General features: G+C 38.7%; 1 protein-coding gene across 1 annotated transcript; it reads right to left on the bottom strand.

The window, feature by feature from the left end:
• Positions 1-12,956: 12,956 nt before the first annotated feature.
• On the bottom strand, positions 12,957-13,898 carry LOC134489976 (olfactory receptor 9G4-like). The gene has a single exon (XM_063292856.1). It carries the CDS (start codon positions 13,896-13,898, stop codon positions 12,957-12,959), a length of 942 nt encoding a protein of 313 aa, XP_063148926.1.
• Between the last annotated feature and the right edge of the window lie 5,597 nt (positions 13,899-19,495).

Below are 19,495 nucleotides of genomic sequence, written 5' to 3'. Positions count from 1 at the left end.
CTAGAGATGCCAAACTTACCTGAATGAAGTGGAGTACATTTTCCTGCTAAGTCTGTTTGGAGAAGCCAACAGATCGGCCTTTGTGGCGCCTTGTGTTTTCCTGAGTAAGGTGACCACAGCACTCCTTCAAATTAGGCAGTCTCAGTTCCCTGTGGAAACACTTAGATTAAGTCTTTCCTCTTGACGATCTGAAGTGGGAATATTAGTATCATGCCCAAAGTTTTTTCCTAACTCCTCCAAAGGGAGTTTCCTCTAAGAAAAGAAAGGGGAAAAACCACCATTCCCTGAGGCTACCTAAGATCTCCAGGTAAACAATCATCTTCCAGTTGAGGGCACTTAGAAGTTCAGCTGCAATCATCACTTGTCTCAGAGCCTTTTCTGGAAAAAAAAAACTGTGGCGTGTAGCCTTGATAATGGTCAGCCTTTTAAAATTATTAAAATTATTAAATTATTTATTTAAACAAGTTTTACAGAAAAACACAAAAAAGAAAATCAAAAGGAAAATAACAAAAGAAAACAATAAAAGAAAACAGTAACAAACTGAAGAGGAAAAAAAGGAAAAAGGGGATTACTAAGAAAGTTGCTAGTCAACCGCAGAGTGAATTGAACCATTGAATCTGAACCATGGTCCTAACTAAAGTGAATGATTATCAGAACCCTAGGCTTCATAATATTTGGAAATAAGCTCCAATTTGTGCATTATGAAATAAAGAAAAGCCTAGTGATGTTTTAACTTTTGTGGATTTTTAAAGATCAGCTCCTGAAATGCAAGAAAAATGAGCCCTTTTTACAGCCATAACCTGCTTTACTCCCTTTTCTAAAAAGAAAAAAAAAGTTTTATTTTTATGGGTTCTTTAAAATCACTTCCTTGAATGCATAAAAAAAATCTCTTTGAACTTTTTACTTTTTCTAAAAGTGAAAGACACATAGTTTGGCAAATTTTTAGCAGGAAACGTCCATATATATACAGGCACACAAGCTTTGCAAAGTTGAACTGAAAACATGAATACTCACCCACAGAAACATTTTGAAGCATGCCCTGCATAACATCTTATTTCCCCACTAGCAAGTCATGGTTTAATCTGGCAGAATTTAACTGGTCACACAAATGCTCACACACATACTGCTCCCTCCAGCCCAAGAGCAAGCAACACCAGTGTCATGATTCTGGGCATGGGCTGAAGTCTGTCAGATGTCAGCTAGTAAGGTGGCAGAGTGGGGGTGACGATATGTCCAGGCATGTCTGGGCATAAACTGCATTTGATTTCAGCTGTGAATCAAGCTCCGTTTTCTGTTAGGAGACATACAGTGATTTCAATGGTGATGAGTTCCTGAACAATCAGCATTTGTCTCCTCGAAAACTGGTTATAGAGCAATGTTGATATGTTGTGGGGTTGTGATTTACATTTAGGGATCACCATTGTAAAGAGCAGAAGGGGGCAGATTTAGGAAGTTAAACACTGTGCTATTCACCCATGGCCTGGAGAGAAAAAAAGATACCATCTGGTTGATTTCAGTGTAAAGGGGAAATTTCTGTGCTTTGCTGTCTGTCTGCTGTGTTTGTTAGACAGTGGGTTCTTTGTTTTACAAAACAAGAAATCATTACTAGAGCCAGAGATCTCCATCACAGACTGGATATTTCCGCAGAAAAGATGGTTGGCTTTTCACAGATACGCATCTTTGAAGAGCATCCTGAGGTAACCACAAAGGTTTTGTTTTATAAGCCCGGGGGTGGGTAGGTGTTGGGTTGGCCGTTTTTTGTCACAGGAGACTCCAGCAAGGAAAGCTGCTGTTTGTATTGTTGTATAACAAACGTTACTACAGGGTCAAACACACCACGGCCTTCTAGGTGAACAATACTTGTACAAATTCTGTCACACAGCCTTCCTTCACAAATTTGCCCATAGCTGCCAATATTTCTGTGGCGCATGTCTGAAGCTAGAGTGACATGGGGTAGATGTGGAGAAGACAAAATGCAGTAAGTGCAGATTGTTTTGCCACTCTAAGTCGTGCCTGGAAAGACACACACAATTGGCAAAGGAAGGGAAAAATGATTGTAAGGGTAAGGTATGGTGTGACACATGTGGTGGTCTGTCTTTAGCCTCACCAAAAATGTCAGAAAAGCAAGTGCGAGCAGTGCTGTGAAAAGATTGACAGCGTGGAAGGACATTTATGTTTTCTGAATCCACTGCCTCAACCAGAAATAGGCATAAGAAATATCATTTATGATTTTGAATGTTGTCAAAAAACAGGGGTTCACAAACCAAATTATGTCTATGCCATACCAAAAAAAAAAAAGACATTGGGAGCACATGGGATGTACTTTTATCACTCAGAACTCCAAGAATGTGATGGATACCTAGTCCTGAGACAACTGATCTGTGAAAAGGTCCAAGCTGAACATTTGTGTCAGGGTGATAAACTGCTATGTATTACCCGGCCACACTTTCAGATTAGGTTAATGGTAGTCTCTTCCTTTTCACCCTTAAATTAAGCAACTACCCAAAGCTATGGGATTTCAGTGCAGCAAGGAGTGCTTCCCCCATCTGATCAACACAAAGGACCATCACGATTATGTGGGACCTCTCCCCGATGCCAAGCATGACAGGTCTGCAACCATGATGCCTGATCAGAGAGGTTTTCCAAAGTGGCATGATGCTAATGCAGGTACTGTGTTTAAACTGAAAAGGGCCCTGGCTTACTACTGCAGAGAAGATGTACAGATACTGAGGGAGGCGTGTAATAGTTTCAGTGGGCAAGTGATGAATATGACACAACCCAAGTTTCTCACACGAGGAGACATTGCTGAGGAGACTGAGATTCAGTCTATTGACCCCTTCCAGGATGTTACTTTGGCCTTGGTCTGCATGGCTCAGTACCACTTCATGTATTTGGAGAAGAATACCATCCCATTAGCCCCTTTGGACAGTTATCATCAGGCACAGAAAACTTATTCCACAGCCTCCGTACCATGGCTGATGTATATAGCATACACTGAGTGTATATGCTATATACGTGAAGGTAGCTTTAGAAAAAGGGTGTGGAATTGTTGAAATGTATGAGATCTGTCATTTTGAAAGAAAGACAGGCATGCTACTTTCAGGCTATATTAACACGAGTACACTTTATCAAATGGGAAATCGTGCTAGAGGTGAAGGGTCTTACACTGAACAGTGTTGATTATGATGAAACTAATTCTGACAGCCTGAAAGATTTGGTGGACGATTACTGCCTTCTGAGGAGGAGGGTAAGAAAGAGATACAGGTAGAACACCCCGGGATTGCTAGGTTAAGAAACAGGGGGCACTAGAGAGACAGGTACTCAGAAAAACTCTCCAGATACAGTAGTATATACTGAAAGGGCACTAAGGGATGAGGGTTGCTGAATGCTTCCTTACGGCTATCAAACGTGATGGAAAACTGGTACAGTTGGAAAACCTTTTCCTTATATTAGAAGTGGGACATCCAATTCTGGACAATCGTTTTTTATCAGACAAATGTTAGAACACGGTGATGCTGTGTTGTCTCAAATGCCTTTCAACACTGTTTGGTTTTACAGTTGTTGCCATCCTCTGTATGAAGAACTGCTTAATACATTTCCATCTATTAAGTTTACGGAGGGCCTTCCTTCTTCCTTTGAAGATGATGATTTGTTTCCACCAAATCAGGTCAGTTTAGAAGTGGTACATGATCTCATGTCCTCAGCCTGTGACAAGGATTAAACAGAAAATGTGTATACACAGTATGTTCATAACAGGAACCTGACAATTTAACATAATTATCGTTTCCCCATAAATCTACTTATGCATGTTAAAATATTATTCCGAAGATATGTCAGTGATTCACAAGCCCAAATCATAAGAGTCAATGACCCCTCAATTTTTTTACATTACCAAAAAGGAAAATCTGACATCCATCTTTCATGTTGATTCTTTGGGGTATCCAGTAAACTCAGAGTAAAATTTTGATGAATCAATTTTAATCTTGAATCCACTGAAACAAATTGGACATTTTTTAAAAATCTGCAACTAGTGATGGCCTATTGTTGGATGTTCCAATTCTTTAATCCATGAGCTATAACTGTCATGAATATTGACTTTAGGAATATTACTGAGATGATGTGAGGCTGGAGCTAATTATTGTGTTTATAATTGGTGATGGGATTGGTGATTGGGATTTGTTTTTGGCTGTTCTGGATGTTGGTTTTATTTTTTACTTTAATTTTATTATGGTTTGTGAGCTGCCCAGAGTTGTTACACATAAGATAGCCAGTGATACAAGTCTTTTAAATAAAATAAATAAATAAAGATGATGCTGTCAAGGTAATGCATGCTATATGCCAGCAAATTTGGAAAACACAAGAATGGCCATCAGACTGGAAAAAATCAACTTATATCCCCATACCAAAAAAGGGAAACACTAAAGAATGTTCAAACTATCGAACAGTGGCACTCATTTCACATGCCAGTAAGGTAATGCTCAAGATCCTGCAAGGTAGACTTCAGCAGTTCATGGAGCGAGAATTGCCAGATGTACAAGCTGGGTTTAGAAAAGGCAGAGGAACGAGGGACCAAATTGCCAATATCCGATGGATAATGGAAAAAGCCAGGGAGTTTCAGAAAAACATCTATTTCTGTTTTATTGACTATTCTAAAGCCTTTGACTGTGTGGACCATAACAAATTGTGGCAAGTTCTTAGCGGTATGGGGATACCAAGTCATCTTGTCTGCCTCCTGAAGAATCTGTATAACGACCAAGTAGCAACGGTAAGAACAGACCACGGAACAACGGACTGGTTTAAGATTGGGAAAGGAGTACGGCAGGGCTGTATACTCTCACCCTACCTATTCAACTTGTATGCAGAACACATCATGCAACATGCTGGGCTTGAGGAATCCAAGGCTGGAGTTAAAATCGCTGGAGGAAACATTAACAATCTCAGATATGCAGATGATACCACTTTGATGGCTGAAAGCGAAGAGGAACTGAGGAGCCTTATGATGAAGTGAAAGAAGAAAGTGCAAAAGCTGGCTTGCAGCTAAACCTCAAAAAAACCAAGATTATGGCAACCAGCTTGATTGATAACTGGCAAATAGAGGGAGAAAATGTAGAAGCAGTGAAAGACTTTGTATTTCTAGGTGCGAAGATTACTGCAGATGCTGACTGCAGTCAGGAAATCAGAAGCTGCTTAATCCTTGGGAGAAGAGCAATGACAAATCTTGATAGAATAGTCCAGAGCAGAGACATCACACTGACAACAAAGGCCCGCATAGTTAAAGCAATGGTGTTCCCTGTAGTAACATATGGCTGCGAGAGCTGGACCATAAGGAAGGCTGAGAGAAGGAAGGTCGATGCTTTTGAACTGTGGTGTTGGAGGAAAATTCTGAGAGTGCCTTGGACTGCAAGAAGATCAAACCAGTCCATCCCCCAGGAAATAAAGCCAGACTGCTCACTTGAGGGAATGATATTAAAGGCAAAACTGAAATACTTTGGCCACATAATGATTAGACAGGACACCCTGGAGAAGATGCTGATGCTAGGGAGAGTGGAAGGCAAAAGGAAGAGGGGCCGACCAAGGGCAAGGTGGATGGATGATATTCTAGAGGTGACGGATTTGTCCCTGGGGGAGCTGGGGGTGTTGACGACTGACAGGAAGCTCTGGCGTGGGCTGGTCCATGAAGTCATGAAGAGTCGGAAGTGACTAAACGAATAAACAACAAAAATAAATAAATATTCTTAAGTTTTTGCTAGAAATATGGTTTTGGTTTAGTTTTATATCATCAACGATGAAAGTATGCCAGGTTCTTGGAAGCAGCCAAACATCTGGTTAATATTGAACCATCAGAATATGCTTAGGATGATTATATTGCTACTGTTTTGAATTGATTAACTGATAACATACTCCTCTCCAATGAGTGAACTAAAATGCCTTTCCTGGAATATAAATGGAGCCAATACCCCAGCTAAAAGGAAAAAAGTTTTTCACTATTTATACAAATTAAAACAAGATATTATATGTCTTCAAGAAACTCATATTGCAAAAAAAGATAGTAAATATCTGGTAAATAATAAATTAGGAAATAAATTTATAGCAGCAAATGAAAAAAAAATAAATGGAATTGCAATATATGTAAAACCCCATTTAAATCCTAAATTAATAAGTGTTGATAAAAATGGGAGATATTTAATAATAGAATTAGAACTACAAAACTCCAAAGCAATACTAGTTGGAATATATGCCCCTAATGATAATCAGAATAAATTTTATCAAAATTTATTAAATAAACTTTCCGAATTATCTTATAACAATTGGATTATGATGGGAGATTGGAACTGAGTTACCCTACCAATTATTGATAGAGAATCTGAACAACAAATTTTAAAAAATCAAGGAAAATTGCCCCAATCTTTTTTTGATATGTCAGAAACTTTGGCTATTGTAGATGCCTGGAGATATAAAAATGGTACGGCTAGAGATTATATATTTTATTCAGACAGATTCAAATCGTTCTCCAGGATTGATATGATATGGGTATCTAAAAATTTGGCAAATAAAATTTTAAATGAATCAATTCTTCCTCGATCCTTCTCAGACCATAATCCAGGTCAATTGGCTATAAAACTCCACCCAAAAAGCTATAGGTGGAGATTCAATGAAACTTTGTTGAGAAATAAAGAACTCGTAGAAGATTGCCAAAAGAAATTGAAAGAATTCTTTGAATGGAATCTAAATAATGAAGTGAGTATTGGGACAGTATGGGATACTAGCAAGGCATATATGAGAGGATATTTTATGTATCTAAATAGTTGCCTAAAGAGGAAAACGCAACAAAAAATTCAAACAGTTCTTGACCAAATTAAGATAAAAGAAAAAAACCTTCAAATAAGACCATCAGATGAAGGTATAAACCATCAAATAAAAATTTTACAGCAGCAATTAAAAATATTTACAACAGATGAAATTGAAAGAAAATTGAGATATATTAAACAAAGAAATTTTGAATATGCTAATAAAGCTGGAAAATGGCTAGCATATAAATTAAGAAAAGAAAAGGGGAAAAATTATTACTAAAATTCAAGAAAATGGGAAAGAATTAGTTGACAATGAAAAAATTGAAAAGGCATTTCATAATTTCTTTACAAATTTATATAAGAAACAAGAAATTTCAATTGATAAAATTGAGAACTATTTATTAAAACAAAATTTAAACAAATTAACTAAAGACCAAAAAGCATTAATTAACAATCCCATCACAACCCAGGAAATTATAGAGGCAATTAGAAAATTAAAAATAGGCAAAGTTCCAGGTCCAGACGGATTCTCAGCAGGTTATTATAAATGTTTTCAAGATCAAATTTTGTTACCACTCAAAGATTTATTGAATGCGATTCTGCCAGGAAATCCAATACCGAAAACTTGGTCAGAGGCAAATATCATACTAATCCCAAAGAAAAACAAGACCCATCATTATGCCAAAATTATAGACCTATTTTGTTATTAAACAATGACTATAAAATATTTACCTTAATTTTAACTGAAATACTAAAAACAATACTTCAAGAAATAATTAATTATGACCAAAATGGTTTTTTACCCCAAAGATACATAAAAAACAATATAAGGACGGTCTTAAATATAATAGAGTATGCTCAATTTCATAACGAAAAACAGATTATGTTGTTATTTTTAGATGCTGAAAAAGCTTTTGACAACCTAAATTGGAATTTTATGTTTAAGACTTTAGAATTGATGGATTTTGGCAATATATTTATAAAAGCAATAAAATCAATTTATACATTTCAAAAAGCCAGAATTGTGATCAATGAAGAGATAACACAAGAATGTCAAATAGAAAAAGGAACAAGGCAAGGCTGTCCGCTATCTCCTTTATTATTTATATTGGTATTGGAGGTTCTAACAGAAGCTATTAGAAAGGACCATCAAATTGAAGGGATAAAGATTAAACAAGAAACATATAAATTAAGAGCCTTTGCGGATGATTTAGTTATTATTTTACAAAACCCATTAATATCAATTGATTACTTATTAAAGACACTACAAGAATATGGAGAATTAGCTGGTTTTAAAATAAATAATCAAAAAACGAAGATGATAAATTGAAATATGCCACAAAATAATCAGAATGTATTAGAAATTAAATCAGGATTTAATAGTGTCAAAAAAGTTAGATATCTAGGGATAGAGATTTCAACCAATACTAGTGGTTTTATTTCAAAATAATTATGTTAAAGTATGGAAGGAAATCAAACAAGATTTATCAAGGTGGGAAAAATTAAATTTATCACTTATGGGATGAATCTCTGCAATTAAGATGAATATTCTGTCGAAGATGTTATTTTTATTTCAAACTTTTCCAATATTTATAACTGATAAAACTTTTAAATTATGGCAAAAAGATCTTTTAAAATTTATTTGGCAAGGGAAAAGACCAAGAATTAAATTTAAATTACTACAAGAAGACAAGGAAAGAGGAGGCTTGGGTCTTCCCGATTTTAGGCTATATTATGAGGCATGTGGTTTATTATGGTTAAAAGAATGGATCACCCTACGAGATTATAAATTACTAAATTTAGAAGGGCATGATTTAAAATTTGGATGGCACGGTTTCTTATGGTATAACAAATTGAAAGTAAATAAAACATTTAACAATCAGTGTATTAGATCGTCTATTCTTAAAATTTGGGAAAAATATAAATCTACTCTAACATCGACAATACCACTATGGATTTCCCCACAAGAAGCTTTTGTAAGGTGAGAAACAATAGGAAACTATAAGTGGCTAAAATATTTGGATTTAATAAAATTTGAAGGGACCAAATTTACAATGAAGACAAGAGAAGAACTGGAAAATGAAGGATATTCATGTCAATGGTTTACATATATTCAATTAAAAGAACAATTTAAAATAGATGCCAAAAGTTACAAATTTACAAAAAAACTATCTTGGTGGGATGAACAAATCTATGCTAATAATGACCACATGATCTCTAAAACATATAAAATGCTATTACAAATGAGAATATTAAATGTACAAATTAAGCAATGTATGAACAAATGGGAGAAAAATTTTGGATACAGTATTGAATACGATGTTTGGGAAAGAATGTGGACTAAGGGATTAAAATTTACATCAAATTATAATTTAAAAGAAAATTTTTACAAAATGATATACATGTGGTATATTACTCCTGAAAAATTATCGAAAATGTTTCGAAATACGTCAAATGTCTGTTGGAAATGTAAAAAAGAAATTGGAACTTTATACCATATGTGGTGGACCTGTAAAAAGCGAAAAAAAAATGGTCATCTATACATAATATAATTTGTAAAATGCTGGCAGTAAACATTGATAAAGTACCGGAACTCTATTTATTGGGCTTTATGAACAAAGATTTGGAAAAAAACTATGGAAAACTTCTACTGTATTTGATTACTTCAGCCCGAATTCTCTACACTGCAAAGTGGAAAGAAGAATTAATCCCATCTGTGGAGGAATGGATACTTAAATCCCTAAATTTGGTGCAAATGGCAAAACTAACAGACCAACTAAATGATAAAAATATGGAAGATTTTCAAAAGGATTGGACACCTTTTTTCAAATATGTGGAATGGACTCAAAAAGTTAATATGAATATATAGTATATAGATAGCAAATTGTTTAATTGTTTAATTTCTTATTAGAATTAATGAAGGTAATTTAGAGAATTAAGAAAAAAAAATACTTTAGGATACAAAGCTGTACTGTCTAGAAAGTTGGAAACCCTAATCTTTCTATCTATCTATTTATTTATTTATTTTTCATCTTATTCCCCCTCCCTTTTTTTTTATTTTTATTTACACACACACACACACACAGAAACACATATATATATCTTTTTTTCTTTTTCCTTTTTTTTCCCTCTCTCTTCTTCTCCTTTTTTTTTTCTTTTCTTTTTTGTATTGTAAGATATTATTGTTTGTATGTAACTCTATGTTTATTTGTATGTAATTTTTGTTTGTATGTAATTCTATGTTTATTAAATAAATTAATAAAGATTTCATATAAAGAATATGCTTAGGATGATTATATTGCTACTGTTTTGAATTGATTAACTGATAATGTGCCATCAAGTTACTGTTGACTCTTAGCAACCACATAGATAGATTTTTTTCTATGATGATCTGTCCCTAACCTGGTCCTTCAGTCCACCCATCACCAAGCTGAGTCTATCCACCTTTCTGCTGGTCATCCTCTTCTTTTCTTTCCTTCAACCTTTCCCAGCTTTGGAGCCTTCTCCAGAGAGCTAGACCTTCACATTACCAGCTTTTTCCAACATTAGTAAAGGTAAAGGTTTCCCTTGACATTAAGTCCAGCTGTGTCCGACTCTAGGGGGCGGTGCTTATCTCTGTTTCAAAGCCAAACAGCCGGCGTTTGTCCATAGACACTTCCGTGGTCCTGTGGCCGGCATGACTAAACGGAATGCCATTACCTGCCCACCAAAGCAGTACCTGTTAATCTACTCACCTTTGCATGTTTTCAAACTGCTTGGTTGGCAGGAGCTGGGACTAGCAACAGGAGCTCAACCCATCACACAGATTCGAACCACCAACCTTCCAATCGGCAAGCTCAGCAGCTCAGCGGTTTAACCCACAGCGCCACCGTGTCCCAGAGATTTTCCAACATTACCACTTAAGAATTGAGTCCAGTTTGGCAAGCTTTCAGAGCAATGGTGCCCAGCAATAGGCATGGTATTCATAGTCAAATCAAAGCAGAACTGAAAAGCGCTCTTCCTTCTGGGTGTTGACTTACTTATTTGATTTATCCTTTCCTTTCCTTTCCTTTCATTCAGGAGCTCAAGGGAGCATACATAATGTTCCTCCTCCTCTTTCTCCCTACCGCCACCACCCTGTGAGATAGATTGGGCTAAGAGAAGGTGGTCCAAAGTCACCCTGTGAGCTGGTATGTTGCTGTTGCAGAAGTCCAGGACTTCTGATTGCTCCTAAAGGATGTATCTCCTGTAGGGGAAACAGGCATTGAACATGGGCAAAACACTTCTAGTGCAAACTTTTCACTATAACTTAAATGAGTGAACTTATTTGCCACATCCCTTCCTCTTTGTGGAGTTTTGTGATTGGGAAAAGCAAGCTACGGTTTCCATTCCTTCAGATTATCCTGTAGGATTGTGAAAGCTGAAAGCTTGTCATTTGGGAGGCTCTGCCATTTGCTCATCATCCTTATTTAGAAATCTGGGGGTTTGGCCTGCAAGCACTGTTTGAACCCCAGTCCTGCAGCTTCTGACCATCACTGCTGAAAACTGGCAGCATGATTGCCAGCCCTGCTGAGCCATGAAACCCTTGAGAACAGCACCATAAGCCATAAAGTGGGTTTAAAGTAGTTCTTTATAAATGAAAAATCCTTCTGTCCAAGAATCTAGAATAAAAAGAAGTGCCTAGTTTTTTCTGTCCATAATACTCCACTCACTATTCATCATCAGCCCTTCCCAAGCATGTTTAGTGATCTATTGGTCTTTTTGATTAAACAATAAAATACGTACTGTATGCTTTTGTAACAGAATAAAAAAAATTCTGAAGAGAAAAAGCTTTCCTTTTTATATTTAGATGAGATGTTATTTATGCTGCAACCAGCATCTGTGAAGAAGAATATCATCCTACGGGGGGAAAAAAGACGAATCATGGTGGAATCCTCCAATCACATAACAGATATTCTGAACTCATTCTGGATTGCTAAATGGTGAAAGTTATAAAACGGTCTGGGCCATGATTTTAATTGCTTCTTCTGACACCATTTGGCCATCAGTATGATCCAGAGCGTTTGATCGCTAATCTGTTGATGAGGCAGAGGGGCTGGGGTCTGTCCCTCCCCCTCTGCCTTGTTCCGGCTGCCCCTCCCCTCTGGCCACTGGCATCTCCCATCTGCAGGAAAAAGAAGTGCCTGGTTTCCACTGAGGCATCTGCCTGGGTCATGCCTGCCAGGTGCTTTGTGACACACCTGTGTATGTTAAGGGGGCTCCTGATAAACCCAGTTCCTGCTCTTTTCAAAGAGGTTAAAAACAGGACTAGCCCTCTCCTGATGAAGCTGTCATCAGTGGAAGTGTGTGCTTATGGTACGTGTGTCTCTCGCTTGGCCTCTGAGAGATGGAGGTGCTGCCTGTACATTTCTCCCCCTTTCAGGATTCCTCCAGGGGCCTCGTTGCTGGCAATGGGTGGTATTTCTTGGGGGATGAAATGAAGCAGGGGGAGGTACACCCATGACTGCCCTTATATCATTCCATGTGAAACCTGGAAAGGTTGGCCAGCCAGATTGCTGACTCAGGGGTTGGGGCAGTACAATTTAGGCCAGTATACTTCTTTTTTTTAATGCAAGAAGTGGAGGAATAAGTATGTGAACGTGGCTGTGTGAAGGGCCAAATTGTGTAATTTCCAAATTGTGGGTAGAGATTATGAGAGGATTAAGCACACCTTTAATCCATAACTGTCCATCTTTCCCAAGGCCCAAACTTACTTTCTAGTTTATCATTGTCCAATGATTTCATTATCATCATGCCTGCTCTGTTTCATTCTCTTTCCCTCCCTGTGTATCATACTTTGAGGATGCTGTCAACTAGGAAGAGAAATGGGAGGACGCATGTATGAGAAATAGTTGCCCACAGTGAGAAGTAGGTGTGGAGATTTTGAGAATTGAAAATGGTGGCTAATCCTTGAAATAATCTCACTGGTCTACTTTCTCTCTCCACCATCAGGAAGGAAGGAAGGAAGGAAGGAAGGAAGGAAGGAAGGAAGGAAGGAAGGAAGGAAGGAAGGAAGGAAGGAAGGAAGGAAGGAAGGAAGGAAGGAGAGAGGCAGGCAGGGAGGCAGGCAGGCAGGGTGACACTAGAGGCAGCAGGTTAATTTCATTGTCTGTAATCCAATCTGGATAAAGACAGTATCAAAGCCGTTCATTTGGGTGCTGTGATTCTCCCCCAAACTTTCTTGAAGGCTGCCTTCACATCTTTGTTGCGTAAGCTGTAAATGAAAGGGTTGACCAGAGGGTTGACTACTGTATAGAAAAACGCATTTGCCTTGTCTGAATTTGGAGTGTGTTGAGAATGGGGTCTGCAGTACATGATAAGAAGGGAACCATAGAAGAGGGTGACTGAGACCAAGTGAGCTGAGCAAGTGAAGAAGGCTTTGCGTCTCCCTGCGGATGAACGGATATGAACAATGGCTGCCACAATACCAATGTAGGACCTTATGATGATAGCTGTGGTTGCTAACATATTACTACCAATGAGAGCAGTCAGAATGAGTTCATATACTCGTGTGTCATCACAAGCCATCTTTACAAGTGGTACCACGTCACAAAAGTAGTGATTGATGACATTATTCCCACAGAAGCGTAGGCGGAAGGTGTTACCGGTGTGTGCAATGGCATTGGCAAAGCCAGCTATATAGGATCCTACCACCAGCTGGACACAGAGCTTCTTGGGCATGGCAGTGATGTAACGGAGTGGGTTGCAGATGGCCACAAAGCGGTCATAGGCCATGAAGGCCAGTAGGAAGCATTCACTGAAAGCCAATCCAGCAGAGAAGAAGAACTGGGCTGTACAACCAGCAAGGGACATGTGCTTGTTCCTCGACACACAGTCAGACAAGATGCGAGGAGTGTAGACTGAGGAGTACCAGATGTCCAGAAAGGAAAGGCTGCCCACAAAGAAGTACATGGGTGTGTGCAAGTGGGAGTCTAGGTAGATCAGAGCCATGAGGCCCAGGTTCCCCATCAGTGTCAGGGTGTAGGAGGCCAAGAACACCACAAAGAGGATTATGCGTAGAAATGGGTCTGATGTAAACCCAACCAAGACAAAGTCAGTAACCAATGTCTGATTGCCTTCCATTTCCATCATTTTCATAAGCATAACCTATTTACAAAGGAAAGAGAAGTCAGAATTGTCAGTCAGCTGAGGCCTTTGACAAGCCTCTCCCTGATTCCACCAGAAAGCTCTTCTGCGAGCAATCCCTCCATCTACTTAAATTCTAGGGAAATAATAAAAAAAGGTGATGCCTGGGAATTTTATGGCCTGAAATCATAAAGATGATGATAGTAATAGTAATAGTAATTTAAATTCATATGCCACCCGAATCCCAGAGACTCTTGTTAAGAAGGCCTTATATCCAAAACTTATACTAACGCTATAGGATTGAATCTGCATTGACCCAGGGAAACAGTTTTATATAGCATGGGCACATATATGTCGTAGAGAACACAGAATTGTCTTCTGCTCAACTTTTGACCTTGCTTGAGTTATTGCATTGATTTATGTTGCAAGCATAGGAAATGACTCTCATTTAGAGAAATGCTACAGTTGATGGATGATTTGGGACTTAACCCGGATATTCTGAATGCTTTGTTGTATCCTTTTCTTCTTTGTGTCCTCTACACTAATTTGCTTAGTTCTAATTTGTTTCGCTATTGTTGCTTGAATATGACCTTAAGTAAAACTCTTTGAAAACTCTTTTGGTGTATTGATGATTAGGATTTGCTGTTCTGCCACAGAGGGGAAATAAAGATTGGGCAACGATTTCCCATGCTGACGTTCTATCTGAAGGATTTAAGGGAGAGTGTAGAGTAAGACTTCCCTTAGTGGATCCAAGACATTTAGATTAGCTGATTGGACATTGTTAAATTGTGATATGATTACTTGAAGAACATGCTCAGGTCCTTGGTGCTTCACTGCCACCTGCTCAGATATCAGTGCTGACAGATAGCATCTTCGTTCTGCATGCCATCCATCTCCAGCCAGGAGTTGGCCTTACAGTCTGTCCTTCCTGGTGACAAATTAGGTTTCATGTGCACTACATATAAAATAAACCCCAAGGTTTTACCAAGGCTCAGAACAGAGAGGATGTAAATCTGAGTGCCAGCACAGAATGAGACCCCTGCTCCTAACAAGAATCACAGCAGCACATGCAGGCAGGAAATAAAGGGTATCTCAGCAACTACAGGGTTTTTGAAAGAGAAGAATGTGAACTATAAAATCACTTTTAAATCAATATAGTGCAGATATTTTCAATATCCTGCTTGTTGTGGGGCCACACAGGAAAAAGGAAAGAAAAGAACGAGAGATTACAATGATCCGATATCTAGCATCCCAAATTAAAACAAACAAAATCAAGAAGAAGGTCTCTTGGTCACCTGGCAAAAGAGACAACGAAGCCTAGAGGCACTCTTGCTGCAGTGGAGCATAGGAGAGGGGTGGACTTCATGGTTGGGAGAGGAGGCATAACGCTATTTAAAGTCTGTACTCCAGACAAGATGAGGCCACTGTCATGTAACGGGGAAGCAATAGATTTGGTGGGGCCTTCTGCTGCTAACATGAACTGCAAGTGAAAAAAAGGCCATGCATAAACACCTGAGGGCCTGAAGGACCAGTTTTGCACCTGTGGATTTTACAGTGATGGAAGGCTTTTCCGTCTGTAAAAAAACAAAGAAGGGAAAAAGCAGGTATACCGTTTGATATCAACTACAGTTGAATCCGTGTCTTACAAGGCAGGTCAAGAGTGGACTTTATCCTGGAATAATTCATATCTAGTCCAAATGTTTTAAACGTTGCAAAAACAACTGAAAACTGTGCACTCTGGCAACTGACCACCAGAGGAAACATTTCCTCATAATTATCAAGGAACTGATGTATCCATTGTGTAAAATTTTAAACAGATGGGCATATCTTTTTAGAAAGTCTGCATCTGCCTCAATGAATCTCCACCAATTATTGTACTAACTCTTACTTCCTTTAATGTATCTGTTGTTAAATTCTTTCCAATCATCTCAAGTCACCTGGTCCCTCCCTATATTTTCCCCCCTACAATTGTGTGAGGTAGGACAGAGAAAGAGAAAGTGACGGAATTGAACGTTAGTGAACTTCATATCTGAGCACAATTTGAATCTGGGCCTTGGCATTCATGGTAATGATATATCACCCTGGCAGTCTATTACATGCCATTTATGGACAAATGGAAATCTCAGATTGGAAGGATGAAGGTCACCCCATCCATGTTCTGCATCCAGAGAAGATGACCTCTGCCGTATATAATTAGCTCATCCGAGGAGCTGGCACTGATAAAACTGACAACTTGCATCGAATTAGTATGTGCAGATGCTCCCAGTCCCCATTCTCAGCCTTGCTTTTTGGCTCATGACTCTCCTCCCCGTAATCGGCTTTGGCAACATTAGTACTGGATTCCTTAGTTTCAAGTTTACTATTAATATTTTGTCATCAAATGTCCCCCAATTTACTGCCAATATCACTATTATTAATGACATTTGGACCTTCGTACATCGGCTAAGCTTTATATACAACTTCAGCTCTGTTTCATAAGCAACAATTTCATTCAGTTAAAGTTCTGTTGTTGCACTGTTACCTTTCTAATACTGAAGAATCAAATACTTCAAGCATTCTTCACCTGGTTCCCTCTCCCTGATATACTGAAACTAGTTTCCAGAATGGTCACTGCATGGCCAAAGTGACCGAAAGTGCAACACCTCTAGAAGGCAGCTGGCTGGGGTACAACTTTACCGATTTGCTACCTGGGATGGCTCCATCTGCTGCTTTTTGATGAAGGCTGAAATGTCTCCAGATATCCAAATCATCTCCTGAGTTGTCTTCTGTTATCCTTTGTTTCCTGTCAGCGTTAACCTGTTTCTTTCACATCACTTGCATAATGGTGCATTACATTTGGAGCCATTAAATGCTGGGGAGGATACTTGTTCAATAAATCTGAGATCTGCACTTTTACTTTTCTTGTTGACATTAATTCCAATTTAGTTGACATCCCTGCTGATTTGCAGGCTTACAGGGAGCTGAGGATTTTCTTAAATGAAGGATAGGGGCACATGGAGAAGTTTAGTTTACAATGTTATGCAGATCCTTAGGCATACACCCCATAATGAATCTAGTATGAATTACTTCCAAATATGTCGGTATAGGTCACCCCTGAAAGAAAATATTTGGTACCAAAGATGCTAGGTCACATATGAATTTTTTTTTACACTCAACACAATGAACTGTAGGGCAATTCCCCCAAAGCAGAATTATTTCAGAATAGCAGAGGGTTAGGCTGGCTGGCAATTCTGGAGCTGTAAACTTAATACACGTAGCAGAAAGCAAATTAGGAAAGGCAGTTAACGGACTTCACAAAACCAGAGTGACGTTAGGGGTCATCTTTAATGCTTGCACTATAGCAATGACTGTATCTCTACGGTGCTACTGAAATTCACTATTTCATTCTTTTACAGCTTACCTGCTTAATGCATTCAGACTCCTTAGTTAGCCTCAGCCACCCCATGCCCAAATCTCTCTCTTTCCTCTAATCCCTAAAATATCCTGATCTCCAATTTATATGATAAGATGAATGCACCTCTTTGTTGAAAAACTCCTCATCTTTCTGGACCGTTGAAATCCTCCTCCAGAAAATAAGACCATTCAAACATTTCCTGTACCATCTCTGAAGCTTTTCTCAGCCATACAATCCCCAGTTTTCCAGAGCACTGAGACTAATCCTTGGTTTCACTGTCATGCACTGCTCTTTATCTATGAAATTTCAGAAAACTATACCAACTTTAACTAAGTTGTTCTCTTTGATTGTCTCCAAAGTGTATAATTGGAATAGAGCTCCCTCTCCAAATTTCACCAGAAAAACCAGGCACATCACAAGTAAAAAATCCAAACAGGATTCCCCGCAAGCATGGGGGGAAAGAAAGAAGCAGAACGATTTTCTCCCTTTTAATGAGAGTCCCAAATTGGCTGCCTGAAGTTGGCTGCTCCACTCTGCCATTCAAGCTATCCCTGAAAACACATCACTTAAGCACAAGCAACAACAAAGGAGGGTGCCTGGTGTGGTTTTGTAAACTGCTTCTTCCTTAGACGTACCTTTTTTTGTGGCTCAAAGTACAGGTCCAACCCCCACCCCAGCCCCATCCCGGTGCCACTGAGTGACCTCAATTCCAGCCAGTGGAGCAGCAGAGAAGATCTGCCCTCTTTTCCCTTGTGCGACTGCAAGTGTTCAGCCAACGTTGTTCCTGAGACTCATCTCATCAGGGGGGGGGGGGGGTTTGCCATCTTCTGCTTACATCCAGGATACTATTCCCTTTCCTCAGAGGTGTGAACAGCTCTCTTTCCACTTCATGGAGGTCAGCAGTTTAGGTAATTGAACATTTCAAAGGAAGTGCTGCGAAAAGCTTTCCCTGTCCCTTTCTCAGAGCCACACCTGGACTTGGTCTTTCACTTCAAATTCTAAGACTCTATTGACTCCTGCCTTCTTTTGGAGAAAGGGGGAAGAAGTGGCCACCATGCATATGATGCATGGAGCTGCTTCTTGAGGGAAGCAGTAATTGGAAAAGTGAACCACTTCTGAAAACCTTGGAACTTCTTCTATTCACAGAAGGGCAAGAATGGATGGGTTTGAGCATGGCTTTGACATCCTTGACAATTAGATGTGACAGAAAGGGCCAGATAACAATTGGTCAAGTCCTAGCTGGGGGAATAGTAGAATCTTGGGGACAGTCTCCCTAAATTACACCTAGAGATGCCAAACTTACCTGAATGAAGTGGAGTACATTTTCCTGCTAAGTCTGTTTGGAGAAGCCAACGGATCGGCCTTTGTGGCACCTTGTGTTTTCCTGAGTAAGGTGACCACATCACTCCTTCAAATTAGGCAGTCTCAGTTCCCTGTGGAAACACTTAGATTAAGTCTTTCCTCTTGACGATCTGAAGTGGGAATATTAGTATCATGCCCAAAGTTTTTTCCTAACTCCTCCAAAGGGAGTTTCCTCTAAGAAAAGAAAGGGGAAAAACCACCATTCCCTGAGGCTACCTAAGATCTCCAGGTAAACAATCATCTTCCAGTTGAGGGCACTTAGAAGTTCAGCTGCAATCATCACTTGTCTCAGAGCCTTTTCTGGAAAAAAAAAACTGTGGCGTGTAGCCTTGATAATGGTCAGCCTTTTAAAATTATTAAAATTATTAAATTATTTATTTAAACAAGTTTTACAGAAAAACACAAAAAAGAAAATCAAAAGGAAAATAACAAAAGAAAACAATAAAAGAAAACAGTAACAAACTGAAGAGGAAAAAAAGGAAAAAGGGGATTACTAAGAAAGTTGCTAGTCAACCGCAGAGTGAATTGAACCATTGAATCTGAACCATGGTCCTAACTAAAGCGAATGATTATCGGAACCCTAGGCTTCATAATATTTGGAAATAAGCTCCAATTTGTGCATTATGAAATAAAGAAAAGCCTAGTGATGTTTTAACTTTTGTGGATTTTTAAAGATCAGCTCCTGAAATGCAAGAAAAATGAGCCCTTTTTACAGCCATAACCTGCTTTACTCCCTTTTCTAAAAAGAAAAAAAAAGTTTTATTTTTATGGGTTCTTTAAAATCACTTCCTTGAATGCATAAAAAAAATCTCTTTGAACTTTTTACTTTTTCTAAAAGTGAAAG

This window comes from Candoia aspera, chromosome 1 (genome assembly GCF_035149785.1).
Source record: "Candoia aspera isolate rCanAsp1 chromosome 1, rCanAsp1.hap2, whole genome shotgun sequence".
Taxonomy (NCBI): Eukaryota; Metazoa; Chordata; class Lepidosauria; order Squamata; family Boidae; genus Candoia; species Candoia aspera.
This window is presented reverse-complemented; position numbering and strand designations above follow the sequence as displayed.